The following is a 22,842-nucleotide window of genomic DNA, read 5'->3' as shown; positions in this document are numbered from 1 at the left end:
GAATATTTTAGATCGCAGAATTACTGCCAGCGGGTCCGCGATGGAAAATATAACATCTGCAGCTTTTTTTCCCTTCTGAATGTGTTCGTTGGTGCAGTTTAGTCGTGTATTCAAAGTTAATTGGGAAGAAAATTATTTATTTTCAGACATAAAACAAGACAAAAGATGATGTTGAGGAGGAGGAGCAGCAGGAGGAGAAGGAGGAGCAGCGGAGGGCTCTGCCAGGTCGGTTGTGTTTCAGGGAGGAAGTTTGTCTCCTTCAGTCATATTCAGTTTGACTTCAGTCTGAACAACAAAGAGAGAGAGAGAGAGATGTGGCTCCATTCCCTACTACTGTTGATCGCCCTCAGCTGCTGCTGCTCTGCTGAAGGTAAGAAAGGAACTCAAATATATTTATATTTACTCTTTATTGACCCTTTATTTACCAGGTATAAAGGGTTAATTATTTTCATTCATGTGTGAAGGAAAACAAAGATACAAACACAACTCAATGAAATGATTCATGGGGAGTTGTCTATTGTATATATTCATGTCGCCTGTAGTTTTCATAAAATTGTAAAATAAATATTTTATTTGTAAACATGTGACTGTTGCTTACCGAGACTTAATTAAGGCCTGATTATTTTCATACCCGTGAAGAAAAATAAATGGGAACATGAACACGAAGAACTGAGGAATAACATCACATGATGTAAAAATGTTGAGATAATATAAATAACAGTGTGATAAACAAAGTAAACACAGTCAACTAACTAACAAACCCAGACAGCTGATTTAACATTTAACCAATCAAAAGCCCAACTAAGTGAACTGCAGTAAACTTTCAGATCAAAAAAAACAAATCACAGGCAGGAAGACGAGAGAAAAGGTTTGGATCTGCAGGTATTCTTGATTTAAACGTTAAAAAGTCACAGATAACACAAAACTATAAAAAGCAGTCGCGATGTGTGCTGTATTCATGATAAATTATTAAAAACTACAATACTTATTTTATTGCAGTTGTATGTTTTGTATATTGTTGTGTCAATGAAATCATATTGTTGGGTATTTTGTCATTGTTAAAAATAAATTACTGCAGAAATACACTGAAATGTAAAAAAAAACAAAAAACAACAACAACATTCTGGGTATTTACAGGAAACAAAACAGATGTTTGGGAAAATGTTCTTGTGCAATTACCAATTCAACTTTATTTATATTTTATACCAGAAAACAGACCAGAGACCGTGTATAAAAATGGAGGTGGACTCCAATGCTGAATTGCCTCAAAGTGCAATAGCACTGACGACCACTAGGGGCTGTCTCCAAAACATGTATGGCTCCATCAGACTCTTATTCGAAAAGTGTTAACTTCTCTCTTGAAATATAACATCAATACATTTTGATTGCTACATTTTGACTGACAGGCCTGGGGTGCAGTCAGGTTTCCAATATATAGGTGGGCAGGACGTAGTGTCCTTTGGTTTTCGGTCAGATTCACCCCCGCTCCTCCCCCAGCTCATCCAAATATGATCCCTTCTGATTTAAAAAAAAAACAACAACAACAAACGAGCAGTTTTTATATGCAGATCATGAACGGCGGCAGAACTTTCCGTGTTGTTTCTTTTATGAGTTAAAAGCGCCAAAATGTTGCACATTTCATGAAACTGTCCACTGATGGTGAAACTTAAAATGTTGAATTACAGCTGTGGTGTACCTGCACCCTGACTTTAAACTGTATACCCAGTTTTAATGTATTGAGATGTGGTTCATTAACAACAACTGCAGAAACTACAAGTGAAGTAAACCCAACCTTCATCGTCCACAGTCGGTTTTAATGACCCAGACAGAACCAGCAGCCTGAACCGTGAACAGGCTAACAGTAGAAACAGGATCAGAGTCTCAGAGGGAGACGACAGTAAAACCTCCACGGATCATTAAATACGACCGCTGGGAACAAATCTGTAGAAAGAGACAGAAAGACAAAAAGCTCCTTGAGACGCGTCGAGTCCAATTCGGGCCTGCAGGGATTTGAAGGTTTGCGTGGAGGAAGAAGTCCAACCGGACAACACGGAGGAACGTCACAGGCGGGTTTTTCCTCACAGGTGAATTCGACCTTTATTTCCGTTGGACAGCTCACTTTTGAAATATTTATTACAGCAGCAGAACATCGTTAGAATTTGGCGTCTGGGTTCCGGCCTCATTACTCCTGATGGGGTAAGAGATTTTGGGGAATTGTGAGCAAATATATTAAAAAAAAATAATAATTCGCAGCTTAAATCGACCCCCAAATGTCGGGATGGTGCAGCTGCTCGAGTCGACTGGCTGAAATCGCTCGCAGGTGTCGCTCAATTCGCAGATGGACTCGTGAACACAAATGTTTAGAGAGGAAAAACAAGTCGCCCGCTGAGATAATATTCGGACCCTCCTGGAGCCGCGATCTGCGGCGTCATGAACATCCACTGGATCGAAGCTTTGCTGTCTGAAAACGTGGAGGAAACTCGGACCACAGCTGCTGCAGAAACTGATGGACTCTCAGGTCCAGATGCTGTCCAGTTACGTCCATGTCGTCCCACCACGACAAATAAATACTGTACAAACTAAGAGCCCCTGGAGTAGATGTAAACATGTTGCCGTGGTGACCAGTTCCTCCACCTCTCCCACAGAGTCCTCAACAAAGAAGAAGTAAGACGAGGAAGTGGAAGAAAAGACCCTCAACACACTGAAACACACATTATCCCTGTGTGTGTGTGTGTGTGTGTGTGTGTGTGTGTGTGTGTGTGGGTGGGTGTATAGTTTCTGCATGTGTGTTTGTGGTCTCTGGTAGAAAATGTGTTTCCTGACTTTCTGAGGTTTTGTCACACCAACACCGAAACCTCCTAACTGCAGGACTTTCTCCCAACAACAAAACTCAGCGGTGTGAAAACCTCGTACCTCCAGTCAGTTTGAGAATCTCACGAATGAACCTCGCCCGACGACGTTCGGACTGCCGACAAACAAATAAAAACAATCGTATTTCGATGACGATTCAGATTACGAATCATTTCGGTCTTTAATCGATCAGTAACCTTCCATAGTCCTCCGCTGCCCGGTTGTTGTTGTTTTTTTTAATCTTTTGGCAGTTCGGACTTTTATGGACCGAATTCTGAATGGAAGAATTTAATTAATTCTACAAGAAGCAAACAAATATGGGTTAAAAGATCAATCATGGATTGTATTGATCGTGTTTGTTATCTCTATGCTGCGCTTTTCTCTCTCCGCTCTCCCGTAACCCCCGACCGGTCGAGCCGCTGAGTCTCGTCCCGTCGGAGGTTTTTCTTTCTCTTAAAAGGACGTTTTTCTTTCCAGCTGTCGCTCGTGTGCGAATTGTCGAATTGTTTTGTTCCATTATATGGGCTAGACTGCGTGAAGTGCCCTGAGATGACTTGTGCTGTGATTTGGGGCGTTAGGAAAATTAATTTGAATTGAATTAAACGGCTGATCAGGTGCAAAGTCCAAAACTCAAAGAAACAAAGAAAGAAAAAGTGATGTAATTTGACTTTTTAGGACATTTTACAGTACACAGGATGACATAAACACAGTGAAATGTGCTTTTCCAGAACTCAAATACATTTTTGGGAAGTTTCATCAAAACAACAACTCAGTTTGAGCTGTTGGTGCAAATAATCATAAGCGTTTTTGAGTAACGTGAACTTAATGTGTCAATATGAACACAAGTTGTTGTTTTTTTTTAAGGTGAATTCAGGGTGTTTTTCGAGTCTCGTTTGTGATTCAAAACAAAGACGGCTGACCGCAGAGTTCCTTGATAGAAAACAAAATATGGTTCATCTGGAGTCTTTTAATTTTTAAAAGAAACCTGCAGAAACCTAAATTGTAACGTTGAGTCATTATCAGCAGAAATTCTTCAGTTACACAAATCAGACAAAATTCAGTTTCCCAGCATGCCTCGCATCTGAATATATTTCATGTCAGTTTTAGGTTTCGGTCAGTTTTGGTTCTGTTTCTGGGTTTTTAATTGGTTTCTTTGCTTTTAAGGTTTCCACGTGAGCACTCTCTCTTTCTGTACGCGTCAGCCCGCAGAGTTTAACAACCCCCCCCCAGACTTACAACAAAACACTTTTACAGGGGTTAAAGTTTTATAGATATAAAACTCAGGAGATCATAAGTCAGTCATTAATAAACAAACTGTTTAATTGAAGATTACAGTTATTTATTTAAGACTAGTAAAAGTCTCACTCTTTACACATGCTTCAAAGTGACTGTTCATCAGAATCTCATCCTGAAGTTCAACAGTCTGAAATTTGTCACACACACACACACACACACACACACAGACGCACACACACACACACGCGCACACACACACAGACGCACACACACGCGCACGAAGACTGTGTTTGTAGTTTCACTTCTGTTTTTTTTGCCCTGATTGTGAAACTCGATGACGCGAATCTCCAACTGTCACATGAGGCTTCACAACAAATCTCTTCATCTGAGTCTATTTATTGATCAGTGCACCGATCGATCACTCAGATTATAAAGGAACATCTGAATGTCAACCGAAGAGTAAATCGTAATTTTAAACCCCGTTGTGTCCAAATGATTCTGATTTGTTCAACAAAATGACACGAACCCAACACAACACGGGACCCGGCGGGTAAAGGTCAGGTTTGTAACGTGGCTACAAACATGGCCGAGACTGGCTGAGTCACCTGTCAATCAAAGCAAATGCAGCCCTAAATACGCTCTCTTTATATCCTGATGTAACGCCTCTTTTAATCTGAAAATTAAAACATGAACGTGAATCATGTCGGCTACGTGTCGTGTAAAAACTGAAGTTTTGACTTCAGTCGTCTTCACTGCAGGTGATGTCCAAGACAACCCAGCTGTTCCCATGATGATGGGCGCCGCCCAGTCTCCTGGCCAAGCAGACGTTCACCCCGCCGGTCCAAACTATACCCCCAAACTGTCGGAGCTGGTCCACAATCAGCAAGAAGACGTGTGGAGGACAACGGTCCTGGATCTGTTAACACAACTGGTCAAGATTCAGAAGGAGGTCGCCAAACATCAGGGCCAGGTGGTCCAACAGCTCGGCATTCTGGGAACTCAGGTGAGTCCAGTTTAGTCCAGCTTTAATTTATTTTCTCTCAGGTTTAATGTAGATATCTTTTCCTCTTAAGTTTACTTTTTAGATTCAGATTTATCTTAGTTTTGATAAGTTTATTTTAGCTCATTTTTGGCTAACTTAAATTTATCTCCAGTTAGATTAGTTTAATATAAATATGATTTACATTGTTTAATTTGGTTCAGGTGTGACTTAGTTTAGTTTAGCTCTGGTTTTGTTTAATTTAAGATAACTTTTAATTTTGCTTAGATTGCATTTTAATTCAATTTAGTTGAGACTGTGGTCAAGCTCCTCCTGTAAACTCTGGCCAGGGAAGATTATTTTAAGATGTTTTTAGACCAAGTACACCTTAATTAGTCTAAACTAAACTGGTTCAATGGGATATACACTATATATACAATACAATATATATATAATCCAGTTTACCTGAACTAACCTGCGTTCTGGTGTTGTGTCCTCAGGGGTCCCAGCAGATCCAAGATCTGCAGAACCTGGCTCGTCACCAGAGTCTGCTAGTTGAAAACCATCAGGCTCTACTGCTTCAGACATCCCGCATCGCCACCCACCTGCAGGACACCAAGAAACCGGCTCCTGACAGCCGCTGAGACCCTCCGATCCAACAGGACACCATTGATTTCTAATGACCAGTCTAAACCAGTCGCTAAGGTTAATCTGTTCTTATTGAGCCAGCCAATGATTTAGATCTTTTATACCAGCTAACCAATGAGACTGTCAATTATTAATAACTTCTGTTGTCATTTAATCAATAAATCAGTAAGCTGATCGACAATATGTTTCATAAAATTCACAAGTGAAAACGAATCTGAAAATGTTTGAAAAATCTCATCAATAAAAAAAAAAATAGAAAAAAATCTTCTTGGTTGTAAATTAAATGTGATTTCAGTGATCTCTCCTCTGATTTTGAATAAAGTTGTGTTGAATTGACCCTCCACTAGTGTTGGTTTTCAGTGCTGATGTTTGTGTCATTAAGTATGTTGGTTAACAGCTGTCCACTGCTGCTTATGTCTCCATCCAACCGATTAAGTGAATACTTGTGAGGTTCCTCAGGGTTCTATTTTCGGTCCTTGAAAGTTTTGATTCACTTGCTGATAGTTAGCATTTGTTCGGTTGGATTTTTCTGTGAAAAAGCAGCAGTCACACCACATAGATCATAGGTCTCCACAAATGAGGGCAACTTGACATGTTCAGTCAGCATATTTTATATCCTGTAACAACTGGGGTGTGCTCGGTTCAAGTCCTTATCTGAGGGGCCTTGCAGTGTCAAAGTTCACTTTGTTACAGTACAGAAAATTACGTTAACCCTGACAGCATCGTGCAGTGGTATACAAACAAGTTATGTTAAAATGTCCATTTTATTTCATTTCATGCAGTCTGTTAACCAGTTAAACCCAATTTTGGGTCTCTGCCAGTCTGTCTTCTGTATTTTGGGCATCTTCAGGTGTCGTTATTATTGCACTTGAACAGTTATTGTTTGTTTTTGTTTTTTTCGTTTTTTTTTTTCAGAACCTCCCGATCCAACGTCGATCCGTCTAAACTCTAAACTCCTCCCGAACCAGTCTGATGCAGTTCTGACTGCCGGTTCTGCCTTTACCTTTGGTTGCCATGGCAACGGTTCCGTTATGTGGTCCAACACTGCGTTCACCGCGCTGTACCGGGCCGACAGGTCGCAGCCCAGACACACCGGGACATACCACTGCAGGTACAGAAATAGAAGCCTGGAGCACCTGGACACCTGGATCCACCTGTATGTCAAAGGTGAGATGAGCAGAGGCCCCACTACCTCGTGATTTTGGAGTTCTTCTGACCTTTGGTTGATTTGCTTCCTTTAGTTTGTTTCAGGTGTATGTTCTTGACTCACCTGCTGACAGTGATGCTTTTAATACTCTTCATCATGTCCTAAAAAAAAAAAAAAATGACCTCCAGTTTCTCATAATTCCCAGACCCAGCCGACCCATCCAGCGTCTTCGTCACGCCTCGTAACAACATGCCCAACCTCAAGGAAGGTGAAAACTTCCTTTTCAGGTGTCTGCTGACCGACCCATCCGTCACAAATCTCACGCTCCAATCGGAAGGCCAGGGGTCGGGCCTCCCGCTGGGTATGAACGCGATTGTTGACCCCCGTAGAGGAGCCCTGATCCGAGACCTGAGGAGGTCTTTCAAAGGAGAGTACGTCTGTTCTGGCTGGAAGGACGGGAGAGAGTTCAGATCCAGGCCCGTCTACCTGATGGTGGCCCCCCGTAAGACCTCACTCGCCACCTGTCTCTCTACCTGTCTCTTTACCTGTCTATCCACCTGCATGACACGCCACCTGTCTCGCCACCTGTCTGTCTGCAGGCCTGCGTCACCCCCCCTCCCTGTCCATTGGTCAGGACAAATTTGTCCGTCTGTTAGGAGAGCAGTTTGAGGTCACCTGCGTGACCAGTAACCCCTCCCACTTCTACAGCCTCACCTGGACACACCCCAACATTCAGGTGAGAGGTCAAAGGTCACCTGTGTGTCTTTACTCCTGATAAAAATGTGTGTTGATTGACCGTTTCGTTCGTTTCAGAAACTAAATTACACGGAGAGCCAAGTCTATAGAAACAATCACCTGTACAAAAACAGCACTCTGACTATCTCTGCTGTCGACTGGACACACGGTGGTCCATACACCTGTACCGCTGCCAATGAAGCTGGAGTCGCTGCGGCAACCACGCAGCTCCAAGTCCTGGGTACGTAAATAACAAAAAGATAGACTCACAAAACACAGTAACTACAAAGAACAGGACACTCATATTTACTCGTCTCCTCTTCTTCTTCAGATCGTCCCTACCTGCGAATCTACCTGCAGAAAATGGAGCATGCCAATGCTAAGAAAAGGACCACAGAGGTTAACGACGGCATCACGCCAATGGAGGTGATGGAAGAGCTAGAAGCTAACGTTAGCAATGGCTCCCTTGAAGTGGACGGGGAACTGATTGCTAATGTTAGCTTGGAAAGAGCGGACACGAATGGGGCCAGCCGTGCTAACATTAGCAGAAGCAGCAGAGTGGAGGTGTACGAAGGGCGAGATGTGACACTGACCTTTGTGATGGAGGCCTATCCTCCAATCAGGAACCAGCATTGGACGACACCAGCACACATCAACGATGAGGAAAAAACGGTGCACCAGGAGAGCTACGCGGCGAGCGACTACAGGTAAGACTGAAGCAAGTCAGACAGATACCTGCAACACAAACAATACCACCTTAATGTTTGTTAAGGTGGAAGTGTTGGTGTTAAGGCTGGTTAAGGTGGAAGTGTTGGTGTTAAGGTCTTTTAAGGTGGAAATGTTGGTGTTAAGGTTTTTTTTAAGGTGGTTGTGTTGGTGTTAAGGTGGACATGTTGGTGTTAATGTTTTCTAAGGTGGTCATTTTGATGTTGCAGGTCAAATGCTAGCCTGCTGCTGCGGCGGGTGCGTCAGGAGGATCGAGGTCACTACTCATTTCATTTTTCTAACGCGTTCTTCAAAGGCTCGCAAAACATTGATCTCCGAGTCTACCGTAAGAAAACTTTCCCTCGTCTTGCCCCTTCTCTTCTTCAGCATCCTGCTCTGATTACATGATCTGTTATGTCAAAAAACACATTTTAATCCTTCAGGTTCTCCGAATACTGCGATCACCATGGAGAACGACAATCTGACCTGCAGGAGCTCTGGATATCCACGACCCACAATCGTCTTGCTCACATGCCCCGGTGTCCAGCACACGTATGTGTAAACCGACAGTGTTGTCAGTGCCCCCTACAGGCTGCAGCGTTTATTACAAACAGTGCATAAAAACATCTGCATACAATAACTTACTACATAATTAAAAATGAACAGATATTTAACCCCTGATGCAGGTGTTCAGAAGTCTCCACCAATATGGCTGCTCCAGCCATTGTGACCTCTCAGGAGGGGGACGAGGTGAGGGCGCAGCTTCCTCTGTCAGCTAAAGATGACGTCACGGTCGAGTGTCTCGCCGTCAACCTCGTGGGAGAGTCTCGTGAGGTCTTCAGTCACCGTAAGTGTCGGCTTAACCACAGCAGATTTACAAAGCACTTATCAAAAGCAACGAACACAAACTGCCGTACAGGTCGGACATACAGTGGTAGAATACAGATGTTTCAATACAAACAATAAATGAAAACAGAAAAAGCTTTGCATGCGACCAAATGTTCTTGTTTTCATCGACGCAGGACCTCAAACCGTCTTCACGCCGGTTCTGATTGGAGCTCTGAGTGTTGCTGCTGCTCTCCTGCTGCTCCTAGTGGTCGTCTTTTACAAGTGCAGACAGGTACGTTCACTGATCGCCACGTGGAGTCACTTCTGTTATTTATCTTAACAGTTCTCAGTTCTGGAAATCAGTAGAAACAGTAGAAAGCAGGTCAGTGGCTGGAGTATACAAATGTATTTATGTTGTCGGATTAGCCTGCAGAGTGGGCAGAAAAAAAAAAAAAAGGGAAATAATCAGATTCTGCTGTTCTTGTTCCGCCAGAAACCCAAATACGAGATCCGCTGGAAGATCATCGAAAGCACCGACGGGAACAACTACACTTTCGTTGACCCCACCCAGCTGCCGTACAACCACAAGTGGGAGTTTCCCCGCGACAAACTCCGCCTCGGTACGAAGCGTCTGATTCAAAACCAGCAAGAAACACTAGTTCAGCCCGGAAGACTATGACTTTAACGATTCATATTTAAACACGACGATGTTAATGTTCAGTTTAAATACAAATACCTTTTTTTATTTTATTTTTTTATTTCAAACACCAAGACGTTAACGTCGTTTAATGCTAAAAATAATTGCGACATTTACGTTCAGTTTAACTTTAAACACAATGTTGTTAACATTTGACACTCAAATACTACAATGATAATGTTTAATTTTCAAACTATCACATTAACACTATGCTTGTTAGCATTTAACCGTCAAACATCGTGATATTAACACTCGGTTTAATATTCAAGAACTACAATAGTAACGATAAATGTAACATCAATTTAAAATGTAACAGTCAGAATCAGAGATGTCGTTGGAACCTGTTCCTCCTTCCTCTCCGGTTTGTTATTCACATTTCAGCCTTTCCGTTCGTCAGGTGCCGTCTTGGGCTCGGGGGCATTTGGGAAGGTCGTCGAGGCAACGGCGTACGGTCTGGAAACTGAAGACAAGGTCACCAGAGTCGCTGTCAAGATGCTCAAACGTCAGTCCACAAACCAGCATCATCGTCGTCGTCATCATCGTCGTCGTTCTACTTGCGACGGTGACGATCTGATGTTTCGTGTGTTTCGTCAACAGCGAGCGCTCACTCGGAGGAACGGGAAGCTCTGATGTCGGAGCTGAAGATCCTCAGCCATCTCGGTTACCATGACAACATAGTCAACCTGCTGGGAGCCTGCACTCGAGGAGGTGAGTTCAAAGGATCTGCTGGTCACGTGGAGCCAGACACCACAGGGACCCTGGATCGAGCCGGAGGTGGTCGTGAGGTTTTGGCTCAGTGGGTCTACCTGTGATTGCAGTTTGCTCACCTTTGACCTTTTTAACTCACCCACCAGGCCCCATGCTGATGATTACTGAGTACTGTAGCTACGGCGACCTGCTCAACTTCCTGCGGGCTAACGCTCAGGACCTCATGACATCGATGTTGAGTGTCGACGAAGTGGAGGGCGTGGCCTTCTATAAAAACATGGCCGCCCAACACGGCAGGGTCCGCAGGTCCGACCTTTTTCTTTATCACACGGCTTCCGTTCCACCTGTACAGTTTATAAGTATTAAAGTTGTTTCCGGTAAAAAGTCGGGGCAACAATTCAATTTTAAAAGCTTCAGATTAAAATTTAAAATGAAAGTATTAAGTATTTTTTACACTGTAGTGTTAAATTTGTATTCTGTATTCAGCAGGTATGTATGATAATGATGATGATGATGATGATGATGATGATGATGATGATGATGACCAGCTGATTAGTAACGTCCAGTCATGTGTGTTGCAGTGACAGCGGGATCTCGTGTTGTTCAGAGTATCAGGAGATGCAGCCGGCTCTGAGTCCAGGACAAACGCACCAGGGTAAGAACCTGAACGCACCTGAACACGCATGAACTCACCCGGATTCCCCTGAACGCGACTGTCCCGAACACACCTAAGCACACATGAACTCACCTGTCTAACTGTGCACCTGCCTGTCTCCCAGGTGGGCAGACGGACAGTCTTTCTGTGGGCGACCTCATGAGGTTTTCCTACCAGGTTGCTCAGGGTATGGACTTCCTGTCCACCAGAAACGTAAGAAAACACACAGACTTCTATCTTTGTGAGGACTTTAAGGTCTTCTTTTTTTTTTGTCTCACCTGTCTGTCTCTCACCTGTCTGCCTCAGTGTATCCACAGAGACGTAGCAGCAAGGAACGTCCTGCTGACTGATTGTCACGTTGCAAAGATCTGTGACTTTGGTTTGGCCAGAGACATTCGCGACGACGACAGCTACATCGTTCAGGGAAACGTCGGTGTTTCAGCACACTGTACCTCGCAGGACATTTTATTTTGACAGACCGTATTTTATTTTGACATTTTCCTGTGCGTTTTATTCCGATAGGCTCGTCTCCCGGTGAAGTGGATGGCTCCAGAGAGCATCTTTCAGTGTGTTTACACGGTGCAGAGCGACGTCTGGTCCTACGGAGTCTTACTGTGGGAGATCTTCTCTCTGGGTAACCGTGGCAACCCTGGACATCACTTCATCCCACCCCAATTCGGCTCTAATGTTGACCAGTATTGATTAATGATGGGTAGAAATGGTCAAGTAACTTAATCAGTTGATCAGCAACTATGCAAGTGACTGCCCAGACCGCAGCTTTCTGATTGGACATGTTTGGGACTCGTCGTTGACGTCTCTCACCTGTCTCTTTCTGTGTTCACCTACTCACTTTAGGTAAGAGTCCATACCCAAACGTTGCCGTGGACACCAACTTCTACAAGATGATCAAAGATGGCCGCCACATGGACCAGCCAGACTTCGCTCCAGTTGAGATGTGAGCGGATGGAGATTTTTATAAATGTCGATAAAGTTATTTTGTATGTGACACTCACCTGTCCTCTCAGGTACCAGCTGATGACACTCTGCTGGAATCTGGAGCCCACTGACAGACCAACCTTCAAAATGATTGGTCAGCTCATCAACAGACTCCTCCCCTCAACCAATGACAGGTCGCCACATCGCAGCGACCAGGTGAGGACAGCCCGGTGGTTCCAGAGCCCTCAGTGTCGTCTGACAGGCTTCTGCTTTATTGTTTAAATTCTTCTTCTTCTCCTCAGCCAACGTACAGGAACATCGATGAGTGCAGAGAAGAAGAGGAGGAGGAGGAGGAGCTTAGAGGAGGAACACCGAAGAGAAGAGAAGAAGAACGATGTGAGAATTTATGAAACCGTTCCAAAAAAAAAAACAGTTGAATAAAATTGTAATAAATCTGTCGAGACTTCATCTCTTGCCCTTCTCCTTGCAGATAATAATGATGATGAAGAGGGGAGGGAGTCAATGATGAAGAACATCTACCAGCTCTCCTGATCCTTTCATCCAAACTGAATGCTTCTCACGGTTTTCATGAGTCTAAGTTCTCTTGTGAGAACGAGTTCGCTTCATGTGGCTGAAGACGGTCGACACTGCTGAAAACTTTATGGACATTTCAGACACATTTAGTCTAAAATATCAGAATAATAAAAATAAATAAACAACTGGTGTGATGTGTGTATTTGTTCCAAAATCTGCTCAGGAAATGACCTCAGTCAGATTTGATCGTGAAAGTCTCTCTCTGTGTTTTTGTAACAGAATCATAATCATTCAGGATTTTTTTGTTTTAATTTCAATTTTGTTTTTGTCCGTAATCTGAAATATTTTCACGTTTAATTTGTATTGATCCTGACGTTCTCTTGTGGTACTGATCAGAACTGTAATTTTATAATCAATTTTTTTTTTTTTTTTTTTTTTTTTTTTTAATAAATTCAATCTAAACAGCCGACCGTTTGTTTTTCTGATGGAGGATCAGTTTGAATCAGGTTCCCGTGAAAGCCTCACATGTTCAGAGATTCTGGATTATTTCACGAAGAGCAGAAGGAGATGCTTTTCAGCTTTGAATGAACTATTACAGGTTTTATTTTGCATCATGAGACATCACAGCTTCATCCAAAACTCTCAGGAGGAGTCCAGGCCTCTGGGTTTATTGCATATTATTAACGATTAATCATAAATTTATCAGAAATGTCTAACACAGGAGTAGAAAGTCCAACCCGTTAAATGCTGTTTTGTCAAAGTCAAGGCTGCTACAAAGAGATAAGCGAAAGGTGGAGTCGGCGCTGTGACCACCCAGGTCAAAGGAAGTCTTGTGATGGAGCAGAAAGAGCGACAAGCTCCAGTAAACATTTCTAACAATTATTCATAATAATTCATTGTAATAGCGTGTTTCTATAGTTTATTTATTTATTTAAGTGGAATGAGTCTCTGCAGGTGAGTTTTCTGTTGCACCTGCCAGGGGAATGCACGGGATGGGGCCAGATTCCAGAAGATTACTGTGCAGGTTAACAATTGCTGGACTTTATTTTCACACCACAATGACCCATAAAACAGATGCTGCATTTCTATCCATTACTGCATGTAATCTTGATCAGCTTCAGAGTATAAGAGGTCGGATGCTCACTCTGCTTTCGATGCTGAAAACAACAGGTTCTCATCCTGCCGTTCATCGAGCGAACAAGAGAAACAAACAGAAGAAAGCAAACAGCAGCTGATCTGAGGTCTGCAACAGGTAAACTAATCAGTTTTTATACAGGTGAAATATAGATAATAAAGTGACTTTACATATTAAAATAGTGACTCGGTTTATGGAGTTTTACGGTGATGCTCTGCTACAAAACAAGTTGAAGATTTTCTCTGAGGAGGAAGTTGAAGATCAAGCTTTTAGTGTCAGAACACATCATTCTGTTGCTTAGCTGTCACTGATTTTGATTGATTATGTGTTGACTGTGCAGCTGTCAGGATGAAGCGGCATATGTCTTCTCTGGAGTTTTTCCTCAGCGTCATTTCTTCACTTCTTCTCATCTGTTGTGCCGCGCTGATTGTAGTTTCATGGATCAGACTGAAGCCTGATGGTAAACTCACATTCTACTCAGCTGATCAAATCACGACACATTTTTTTTATTGCTGATGATGTTGTTGTTTTGTGTGCCGAGGTGCCGTTGAGCCTGTGCAGCTGACAGGTCGGATGGTGATCACAAAGGGAGCAGTGTTCTCCCGAGAACTGATGAATTCCAGCAGTCCGCAGTTTAAATCTCTCGCCTATGACGTCCAAACGCTGGTGAGATCAATGGCTTTTATTTTGAATTTTTTTTTAAACATCAGCAGCTTTTGTTTTGAAAAATAACAGATTTAAGCTTCAGACGGACAGAATAAGTAAGAGTATAACCTTGGTCACTACGGTTATGATCAGCTTCATCAGGTTCATCGACACCTGATCCCATTCTGACCTCTGATTGGTCGACAGGTGTCTGAAGCCTTCAGTCTCAGCGAGCTGCGACAGCTCTACAAGTCCTGTCAGGTTCAATACTTCAGGTAAGAGAGCTAATCAGTCCCATCATTACTGATCAATTACTTTGTCACGGATCAATATAACCATTACTAATCAATCACATCCTGACTGATCGATCACATTCTTATGATGAATCACGATGGTTCTCATCACAACATACGTCTTCTCAGGGTCACTTAACAATCATCAATCACACGATCACTGATCAATCACATAGTTACAGATCAACTGATTACTTGGTTGACTGTCAGTTGGTTGTTTCATTTCTTGTAAAACCGTTGCTTATTACCTTAATTTCATTGATTGATTGATTGATTGATTGATTGAATGATTGAATGATTGAATGATTGATTAGAAACTGATAATGTGTGTCTGGTGATTCTAATATACGACTGTAGGTGTCAGTAATCAATCTGATGACAGTCTTGTTAACGAGCTCATACTTGTTTTTGATCTGTGTCCTCAGGCACGGCAGTGTGGCCGTGAGCTTTGACCTCTGGTTTCATCAACTCGTTGATGTGAAGGAGGTAGAGCAGCAGCTGTGGGCGGGGCTTCAGGAGGCCCCGGGCAGAGGATTGATGATCGACAGAAAAAGCCTCCAGATCGGAGGTGAGTGTGAGGTCACAGTGAGGTCACCAAAGGAGGTGAACATTCAGCAATTAGTGATGTCACGGTGTTTCTGTTTCTGCAGAGGCGACGGCTGCATTGACCAGCGTCATACCGACAGCAGGTGAGACGCGTTCAGGTGCTCCATCACAAAACGTTCCGTCACTTTGTTTTTAACATGTCTGCTCCGTGTGTACAGCAAGATGTCCTCCTCAACAAGCTTTCTGTGCCGATGGAACCACATGCGTCCACATTAGTCGGCTGTGTGATGGAGTCAACGACTGTCCGGACGCATCGGATGAAGCCGCTGCTCACTGTGGTCAGTGATGATCTCTGAATCAGCAGCTTCCTCCGTCAGCAGCATCAAACAGCAGATCTCAGGTGTTTTAATGGATCAAATGTCCCATGACTCTCTCATCACTCTCATCTCCATAGCAACGGCGTGTGACGGACAGTTTGTGCTGAGCGGATCAAGCGGTTCGTTCAGCTCATCGAAGTCTGACATGTACCACAACAGCAGCTTCTGTCGCTGGATCATCAGGTTCGACTGTAACACACACTGTAACATACAGTTACACACACTGTAACACACAGTAACACAAAGTTACACACACTGTAACACACAGCACGGGAGACCTTCACAATTAAAGTTAACGTGTTCAGGCAGAACGATGATGAAGTTTGTTGGTGTTATTCAGTGTTTTTATCTCCAATAAACCAAAAAGTTCTGGAGGACGTTGAGCAGATTCGTGTTGTTTCCAGGGTCGATCGAGGACTTTCAGTTCAGGTCAGCTTCGATCAGTTTGAAACAGAACTAAACCTCGTCACCCTGAGTCTTTTCGAAGGAGTCGGACCAAACAAAGTGCTCACAGGTGAACGGCAGAGTTCGATGTAATAGTTTCAACTCACATCAGAAATTGTCGTTAACTTGACGACAGATTATTTGACATGTTTACGTGATTGGTAGCTGAGCTCTCAGGCTCCACCCCTCCGACCATGTGGCTGTTTACCGACCAATCGACTTTGGAGTTTATCTCGTATGATATCAACAGCCTGTCAGGGTTCACGGCCACCTACAGCGCCGCCAACATCTCCAGCCTGTCTGGTAAGTCGGGACTAAGCACTGTAAGAAGCTGCCTTCGAGCGTTTCCTGTGACTGACGGTTCTCTGTGTTCAGACGAGGAGAAGCTGACCTGCACCTTTGAGCAAGGCATGTGTTTCTGGAGAGACTATGACTGGACTGGGGGCCACTGGAGTCGAATCAGCGGCCCCACCTTTCCTCCGTCAACCGGCCCAAGCGTCGACCACACGTTGGGTAACAGCTCGGGTGAGTTTAATCGGTTGTGTTTTTATTATGATAATTCTGATGATTCGGTCGTAAAACCTCATTGATCAGTTGGTATCAAACCCTGTCAGGTTTCTACATCGTCACTCCGATCAGTCCCGGCCAATTCCTAAAGAGCTTCAAGATCTACAGCCTCCCTCTGACTCTGCCCACAAGGCCCATGTGTCTGAGATTCTGGTGAATAGAAAATAATAAACAAATGCACAACAAATAATAAACATGTAAACTGAAAATGAACAAATTCAAATGTAAAACAAAGAAAATGAACCAATACATAATATGTAAACAATGGAAACTAAAACAAACATAAAGATAAGCATGTAAATAACATTAAACTAAATTAATAAAAAAAAGTCAGCGATTAGACATGTCGACGTGTTTGTCTTCAGGTACCACATGTTCGGAAACGACGTCCGTCAGCTCCGAGTTTTTCTGCAGTCGTCTCCATGGCAGCCATCGCTTAACGATACCATCGTGTTCCAGAGAGACGGTAACTATGGCGACAACTGGAACTACGGCCAGGTGACCCTCAACCTGACATCAGAGTCCAGGGTCAGTGACATCGCACAGGAAGTCCACAGATCAGACAGTTTTATCACTCAGCTCAATAAACGAGTTATCGATTGACGTGACCTCTGAGCTTTGCAGGTGGTGTTTGAAGCTCTGAAGAAGGGAGTTATGATGAACAACATCGCTCTGGACGACATCACGTTAACTTCTGATCCCTGTGGACCCGCCCCCCCTGAACTGACCAATGTACCGTCTATGACAACCGTGGCGCCCAGTCCAAGTGAGACACAAACCACACACCCATACCCAGAGATATACAAACCACGCACACTTTTCCAGGTGAATTTAAATTGTTATTGTCCGTTTCTAAAACGCTGTTCTCAGCGTGTTTATTCTGCATTGTATACGTTACTGTCAGCATTTAAAAAAGTGCACCTGAGTAAATAACTCACCTCTGGCAAAATACATCACATAACAATAACACTGTTGACTGTGTTTCTTGGTTGTTTGTATATAATATATATAGATATATACTGTACTGTATATACTGTGCATTTTATATTTAATATCTTTTTACTGCTATTTTACTGCTATTTTATTGCTTTTCTATTGTTCTATTATTATCTTACTGCTTCTGTATGCTGCTGTAGCGAAAAAATTTCCCCTCGGGGATTAATAAAGTAACTACCTAACCTAACCTAACCTAACCTAACCTAACCTAACCTAACCTAACCTAAACCCAGCACACGCCAATGCTTTCTAATCCACTCTGACTCCGCCCCCTCTGTTCTCTGATTGGTCCAGCTGATTGTGGAGGACCATTTGACCTCTGGGAGCCAAACTCCACCTTCAGCTCCCCAAACTACCCACAACACTACGGGAACCATGCCAAGTGTGAGTACACCCATTGACCCATTCATACTACCTGTACTTCATACTCACTGTATACCTGTACTTCCTACTCACTGTATTCCCTGTACTTCATACTCACTGTGTATCTGTACTTATACTTCTTACTTATAAATGTACCTAAAGTAATTATACAAGAAACAATTTCTGCTGTTCGAAATGTTCAGCTATGTTTACAAACCCACTGATCCCTGATTTCACCTGAACATGTCTGTTGTGTTTACCTACTGTTTTGAACCTCACCTGTCACCTGTGTGTTAATTACCCATGATGCTCTGCTGCTGCAGGTCTGTGGATTCTGAACACTGTCGTGGGCCAGAACATCCAGCTCCACTTCCTGGACTTTCACACCGAACTAGCCTATGATGTGGTAGAGGTGCGGGATGGGGCGGGGCCTAACTCCACCTTACTGGGTAAGATGGTGGGTTTTTTTTTTTACCCATAATTCTCTGCAGCTTCATTCTCACCTGAAATAAACCGGAGACTTTATTCTGCTTCAGGTATTAAAGTTTTTTATTTGTTATTTTGACAGCTGTTCTCAGCAGCAATGGCCCCACCCACGACTTGTTCTCAACAACCAATCAGATGACGGTGTGGTTCCTTACGGACAAGTCAAATCGCGGCATAGGATTCCAAGCCAACTTCACCTCCGGGGTCAGACTGGGGTTACCAGGTGAGCTCATAGCTCAAATTTAAGATTGTGTTCAAACACGAGTGGAAAACACAAACTGATCATTTGGTTTGTTAACAGCTCCGTGTGCAGTCGGTCAGTTCCAGTGTAAGACAGGAGGCTGTATCAATGGTAACGCTCAATGTGATGGCACGGTCAACTGTCCCGATGCCTCCGATGAAGCCAACTGTAGTGAGTCACCGTCTCATGATCACAATTTTGTTTACTCTCTCTCTATTTTGGATTGACAGTTTTCTTTACACCAAAAACAAGAACTGCCACAATTTTGTGAGTTTCTCTTTGAAACATTTGCTGTTCATAGTGCTTCACATAAAACCATTAAAAGCATCAAAACATCAGGCAAAGGAATGAAAACATTAAGAACAGAGATTAAAACATTAATCAAGCTAAAAAATAGGATAAAAGTCACAGTGCAGTTTAAGACATCCTGAAATCTGGTTCAGTGAAAAGCAGCAAACAGAAAAGTCTTCCGTCCTGATTTAAAGGATCTGAGAGTCTCAGCAGATCTGCAGCTTTCTGGGATTTTATTCCAGATGTGTGGAACATAGAAACTGAACGCTGGTTCTCCACGTTAAGTTCTGACTCTGGGAAACAGGAAGGAGACCAGCAGACAACCTGACGGGTCGGGGTGGTACATAAAAAATGAACCCACCAGTGCTTTACAGACCAGCAGCAGGATTTTTAAAGTGGATTCTGTGTTGGACAGAAACTCTCAGGTGTCAGAAAAACAACCAGCTCCTGACAACATTTCACCATGTTGGTGTGTCAGTCGTGTTGCAGGTACAAGGTCTCAGACAACTCAAGTTTCGTCTCGGCTCATCTCTGCTGACTGTGTGTGCCGACGGCTGGAGCTCCCACCTGTCCAACCCCACCTGCCGGTACCTGGGATACAGGTAACGCTCACCTGTCTGATTTCGCTTGACTGGGACACAGGATGAAGGTTCTGGTGGAAAACGAGGGAAAGTTAAAGAGTACTGATCTTTTTGTCTTTTTGTTCCGACTCCCCTGCAGGTTTGGGGAAGCATCGCGGCTGCCGGCTCTGCCACAAGATTCACCGTTTGCGAACATCACATTCACCGGCAACGGAGCCCTAGAAGCCGTTGTGAGGTACCGAAGAACCAGAACCAGAACATGACAGACAGAGTCACAATTAGAAACCGGAGCTAGAAGTAGAACAAGAACGAGAACTATGAGTAGAAATGTAAATAAAATGTGTGCTGCAACTACAGCTAAGAACCTGAACCAGAAAGAGAACAGGAACTGAAAACAGAACCAAAGATCATGTCTGTGGATATTTATACTGGTCGTGATGTTTTGCAGTCAAACCTGTCAAAGTGAGGAAGTGATTGCAATGAACTGCACTAACAAGCGTGAGTACACTCAAAAACACTGAGTGTTAAATTCACTGTTAAACCGAGATGTTTTTTTGAAATGTGAAGAATAAATGATCTGTGTGTGTTTCAGCGTGTGGAGTCCGGATCGTCAATCACGTCACGCGTGAGCTGCCCCAATCAGAGAACAGAACAAGTGATCAACGTAAGAACTGAAATTCTGCTCTCAGTTTCTACCTGAATTTTTTTTAATGTTTTGATCATGTTCGTTTCAGCATGTTTGTTTGAACGTGCAGGTGGTAACCGAGTGGTGGGCGGGACTAATGCAGTGAAGGGGGCGTGGCCGTGGATGGTGTCCCTGGAGTGGGGGGGGAATCCCATGTGTGGAGCCTCACTGGTTGGCAAGGACTGGCTGCTGACTGCTGCCCACTGTGTCTACGGGTGAGCGACTCCAATGTTAGCGTGTGAAACCAGAACCGTCATGTCGGCCTGTTGTGATGACGCAGATCAAACAGTGACGCTCTGCGAACGTCTGACACACCTGACGGTGATGTAACGACGTGACGTGACATGAGTCCGCGTCTGTCTCTGCAGGATGAACGTCCGCGTCCAGAACTGGAAGGCCGTCCTCGGTCTTCACTCCCGAAGCAACAGAAATGAAGCGGGCGTTCAGATCCGAGAAATCGATCGCGTCATTATCCACAGAGACTACAACAAACGGACCAAACAGGCTGACATCGCCATGATGCATCTGCAGCAGCCAGTCAACTTCACCCGTCAGTAACAGCGCGAACATGAACACCTGAGCAGTCAGGCTGCAGGTCGATGATGCACGTTAAGGGTTAAAGAGAGAAAATGTTCATGTCAGTCCTGGATATTAACCTGCAACTTTCACGTCAACTTTTTATTATTGTTTACAAGTGTGTGTGTGTGCGTGTGTGTGTGTGTGTGTGTGTGTGTGTGTGTGTCTCAGAGTGGGTCCAGCCTGTGTGTTTACCAGCTAGAGGTCAGAATTTCGCAATAGGAAGAATATGTTACATCGCCGGTTGGGGACGAGACGCTGAAAATGGTGAGACATGAAACACACTGAGAAAGTATTTACAACGAAGTACTTCATTTTTTACAGTGAAAAATAACATCACCCGTCTCCCTCTCCACCCGTCTCCCTCTCCATCTGTCTCTCTCTCCCAGGTGTTCGCCCCGATATTCTCCAGCAGGCCGGGGTCCCTCTGGTGAGTCGGACTCTATGTCAGCGTCAGATACTTAAGTCCAACATCACCTCCAGCAAGCTGTGTGCCGGCTACCCTGTGGGAGGCGTCGACTCATGTCAGGTAATGATTCACCTGGACTCACCTGGACTCACTCGGACTCCACAGACCACATCCATCACCAGACAGAAATCTTAACTGATTCTCTAGTTTGGCTGATTTAATCAGAGAATTCACAGTTTAACCAGCCGGTGTGACACAGATGCTGATCTGAGTGCCGATTGGTCAGTCAGCTGCAGGTCGATAAAGTTTCTGTTGGTTTTTGTTTGCACTCTGTTGTTTCTATATCTGTGTTTGTTTTTTGTTTTTTTCATAAATTTTGAACATGGTGTTTGCAGGGAGACTCTGGAGGCCCACTGATGTGTCTCGACAACGGACACTGGACTGCGATTGGTCAGTTACGCACTCACGGACATACGCAGCGAGATAACATTCCTCGATAAAAAGCAGATGAGGTCTAAACAAATGCTGCACTCTGATTGGTTCCTGACAGGCGTGACCTCGTTTGGGCTTGGCTGCGGGCGTCCTCAAAAACCTGGAGTCTACGCCCGAGTCGCTGCCTTCACTTCCTGGATCGCCCAGGCCAGACGCTCCCACCCCTCTTCATCACCTTTCTTGTGAAACGGCCTTTCTTTAAGCCTTAAACTTTCACTGAAGTTCTTCTCCTGTTAAATTTGCAAATTGTTAATCAAATAATGAATTGCTGGACAAACCTGAACATGTTGTCTTCCATACTGACACTGAACAAGTCATCAAGGTAGAAATTAAAAAGTTAAATTTTCAAATGTCTCCAAGATAAATCATGTTGTATTGATTGAAAAAATTATTTTATATGAAGCGGAGAGGACAAGAAAGTACGAAATTGTGTTTTTTCTTTATTGCAATGACAAAAAAAAAAACAACGACAAATGCTGTTATTCAAATCCATTCTTTCACAAATACAATAAACAAAATTTACATTGGTAAAAATAAACTTGAGAATCATTCTGTTTTATTACTTTTTTTTATTTTATTTAACTTCTTACATTGTCTAACTTTCTTGTGTCTAAAGTCTGAAATCACATTTTCAAAACACTAAAAAATAAAATAAAAAAAATAATGAAAAAAAAAACCCCATCACATCACAAACTAAAAATAAAAAAATAAGTAAAAAATGTCCCCTCAGGGATTAATAAAGTAACTACCTAACCTAATTAGCACATCCGTCTGTTGTTCCTGTGTTCACCGCTGACATAATTGCAATTTCAGTAGCGGAATATAACCACAAGGGGGCAGTAACTAAACTAAAGGGACGACAACTGCCGTAAAACTCTGAGGGGGAAGAAGAAGAAGAAGGAAAAAGAGCGAGAAGAACCTCAATGCTAGTTACGGGTCCGTAATGGTGGAGAAACGCCGTTAGCAGGTGTATTTGTATTTCCATCTGACAGCCTTGGACACCAACTTCTACAAGATGATCAAAGATGGCCGCCACATGGACCAGCCAGACTTCGCT

At 43.5% G+C, this 22,842-nt stretch overlaps 2 protein-coding genes across 2 annotated transcripts; both read left to right on the top strand.

Moving 5' to 3' along the window:
- The first annotated feature begins 268 nt into the window (after nucleotides 1–268).
- Nucleotides 269–13,051, top strand: LOC138213639 (macrophage colony-stimulating factor 1 receptor 2-like). The gene is made up of 22 exons (XM_069174871.1): nucleotides 269–370; nucleotides 6,629–6,880; nucleotides 7,066–7,362; nucleotides 7,460–7,596; nucleotides 7,674–7,836; nucleotides 7,927–8,302; nucleotides 8,531–8,646; nucleotides 8,744–8,852; nucleotides 8,987–9,147; nucleotides 9,323–9,420; nucleotides 9,622–9,748; nucleotides 10,223–10,327; nucleotides 10,423–10,533; nucleotides 10,680–10,839; nucleotides 11,115–11,188; nucleotides 11,313–11,401; nucleotides 11,495–11,617; nucleotides 11,711–11,822; nucleotides 12,044–12,143; nucleotides 12,214–12,340; nucleotides 12,427–12,520; nucleotides 12,615–13,051. The coding sequence occupies exons 1-22, from the start codon at nucleotides 313–315 to the stop codon at nucleotides 12,674–12,676; spliced, it is 3,051 nt and encodes a 1,016-aa protein (XP_069030972.1). The 5' UTR covers nucleotides 269–312; the 3' UTR covers nucleotides 12,677–13,051.
- A 1,085-nt stretch (nucleotides 13,052–14,136) lies between these two features.
- LOC138213617 (enteropeptidase-like) lies at nucleotides 14,137–21,971 on the top strand. The gene is made up of 26 exons (XM_069174844.1): nucleotides 14,137–14,253; nucleotides 14,335–14,459; nucleotides 14,646–14,713; nucleotides 15,157–15,357; nucleotides 15,500–15,615; nucleotides 15,732–15,837; nucleotides 16,059–16,168; nucleotides 16,264–16,401; nucleotides 16,474–16,623; nucleotides 16,713–16,818; nucleotides 17,031–17,193; nucleotides 17,290–17,431; nucleotides 17,956–18,045; nucleotides 18,348–18,473; nucleotides 18,593–18,733; nucleotides 18,812–18,922; nucleotides 19,521–19,644; nucleotides 19,763–19,858; nucleotides 20,072–20,121; nucleotides 20,216–20,287; nucleotides 20,358–20,523; nucleotides 20,677–20,858; nucleotides 21,056–21,151; nucleotides 21,274–21,413; nucleotides 21,689–21,743; nucleotides 21,844–21,971. The coding sequence occupies exons 1-26, from the start codon at nucleotides 14,142–14,144 to the stop codon at nucleotides 21,969–21,971; spliced, it is 3,114 nt and encodes a 1,037-aa protein (XP_069030945.1). The 5' UTR covers nucleotides 14,137–14,141.
- The last annotated feature ends 871 nt before the right edge of the window (nucleotides 21,972–22,842 follow it).

Source organism: Embiotoca jacksoni, unplaced genomic scaffold, assembly GCF_022577435.1.
Source record: "Embiotoca jacksoni isolate LCO1_2020_lvr unplaced genomic scaffold, fEmbJac1.0.p SCAF_62, whole genome shotgun sequence".
Taxonomy (NCBI): Eukaryota; Metazoa; Chordata; class Actinopteri; family Embiotocidae; genus Embiotoca; species Embiotoca jacksoni.
Note: the sequence above shows the minus strand (reverse complement) of the source record. Positions and strands in the feature narration are given on the sequence as shown.

Excerpts from the sequence above, each read along its gene's own strand:
- LOC138213639 (XM_069174871.1), top strand. The coding sequence starts at position 313 with ATGTGGCTCCATTCCCTACTACTGTTGATCGCCCTCAGCTGCTGCTGC. Across the intron at positions 8,853-8,986 it reads TGCCCCGGTGTCCAGCACAC|GTGTTCAGAAGTCTCCACCA; the intron begins GTATGTGTAAAC and ends CCCCTGATGCAG. Across the intron at positions 12,521-12,614 it reads GAGAAGAGAAGAAGAACGAT|ATAATAATGATGATGAAGAG; the intron begins GTGAGAATTTAT and ends TTCTCCTTGCAG.
- LOC138213617 (XM_069174844.1), top strand. The coding sequence starts at position 14,142 with ATGAAGCGGCATATGTCTTCTCTGGAGTTTTTCCTCAGCGTCATTTCT. Across the intron at positions 17,432-17,955 it reads AACCGTGGCGCCCAGTCCAA|CTGATTGTGGAGGACCATTT; the intron begins GTGAGACACAAA and ends TGATTGGTCCAG. Across the intron at positions 20,524-20,676 it reads GCTGCCCACTGTGTCTACGG|GATGAACGTCCGCGTCCAGA; the intron begins GTGAGCGACTCC and ends CTGTCTCTGCAG.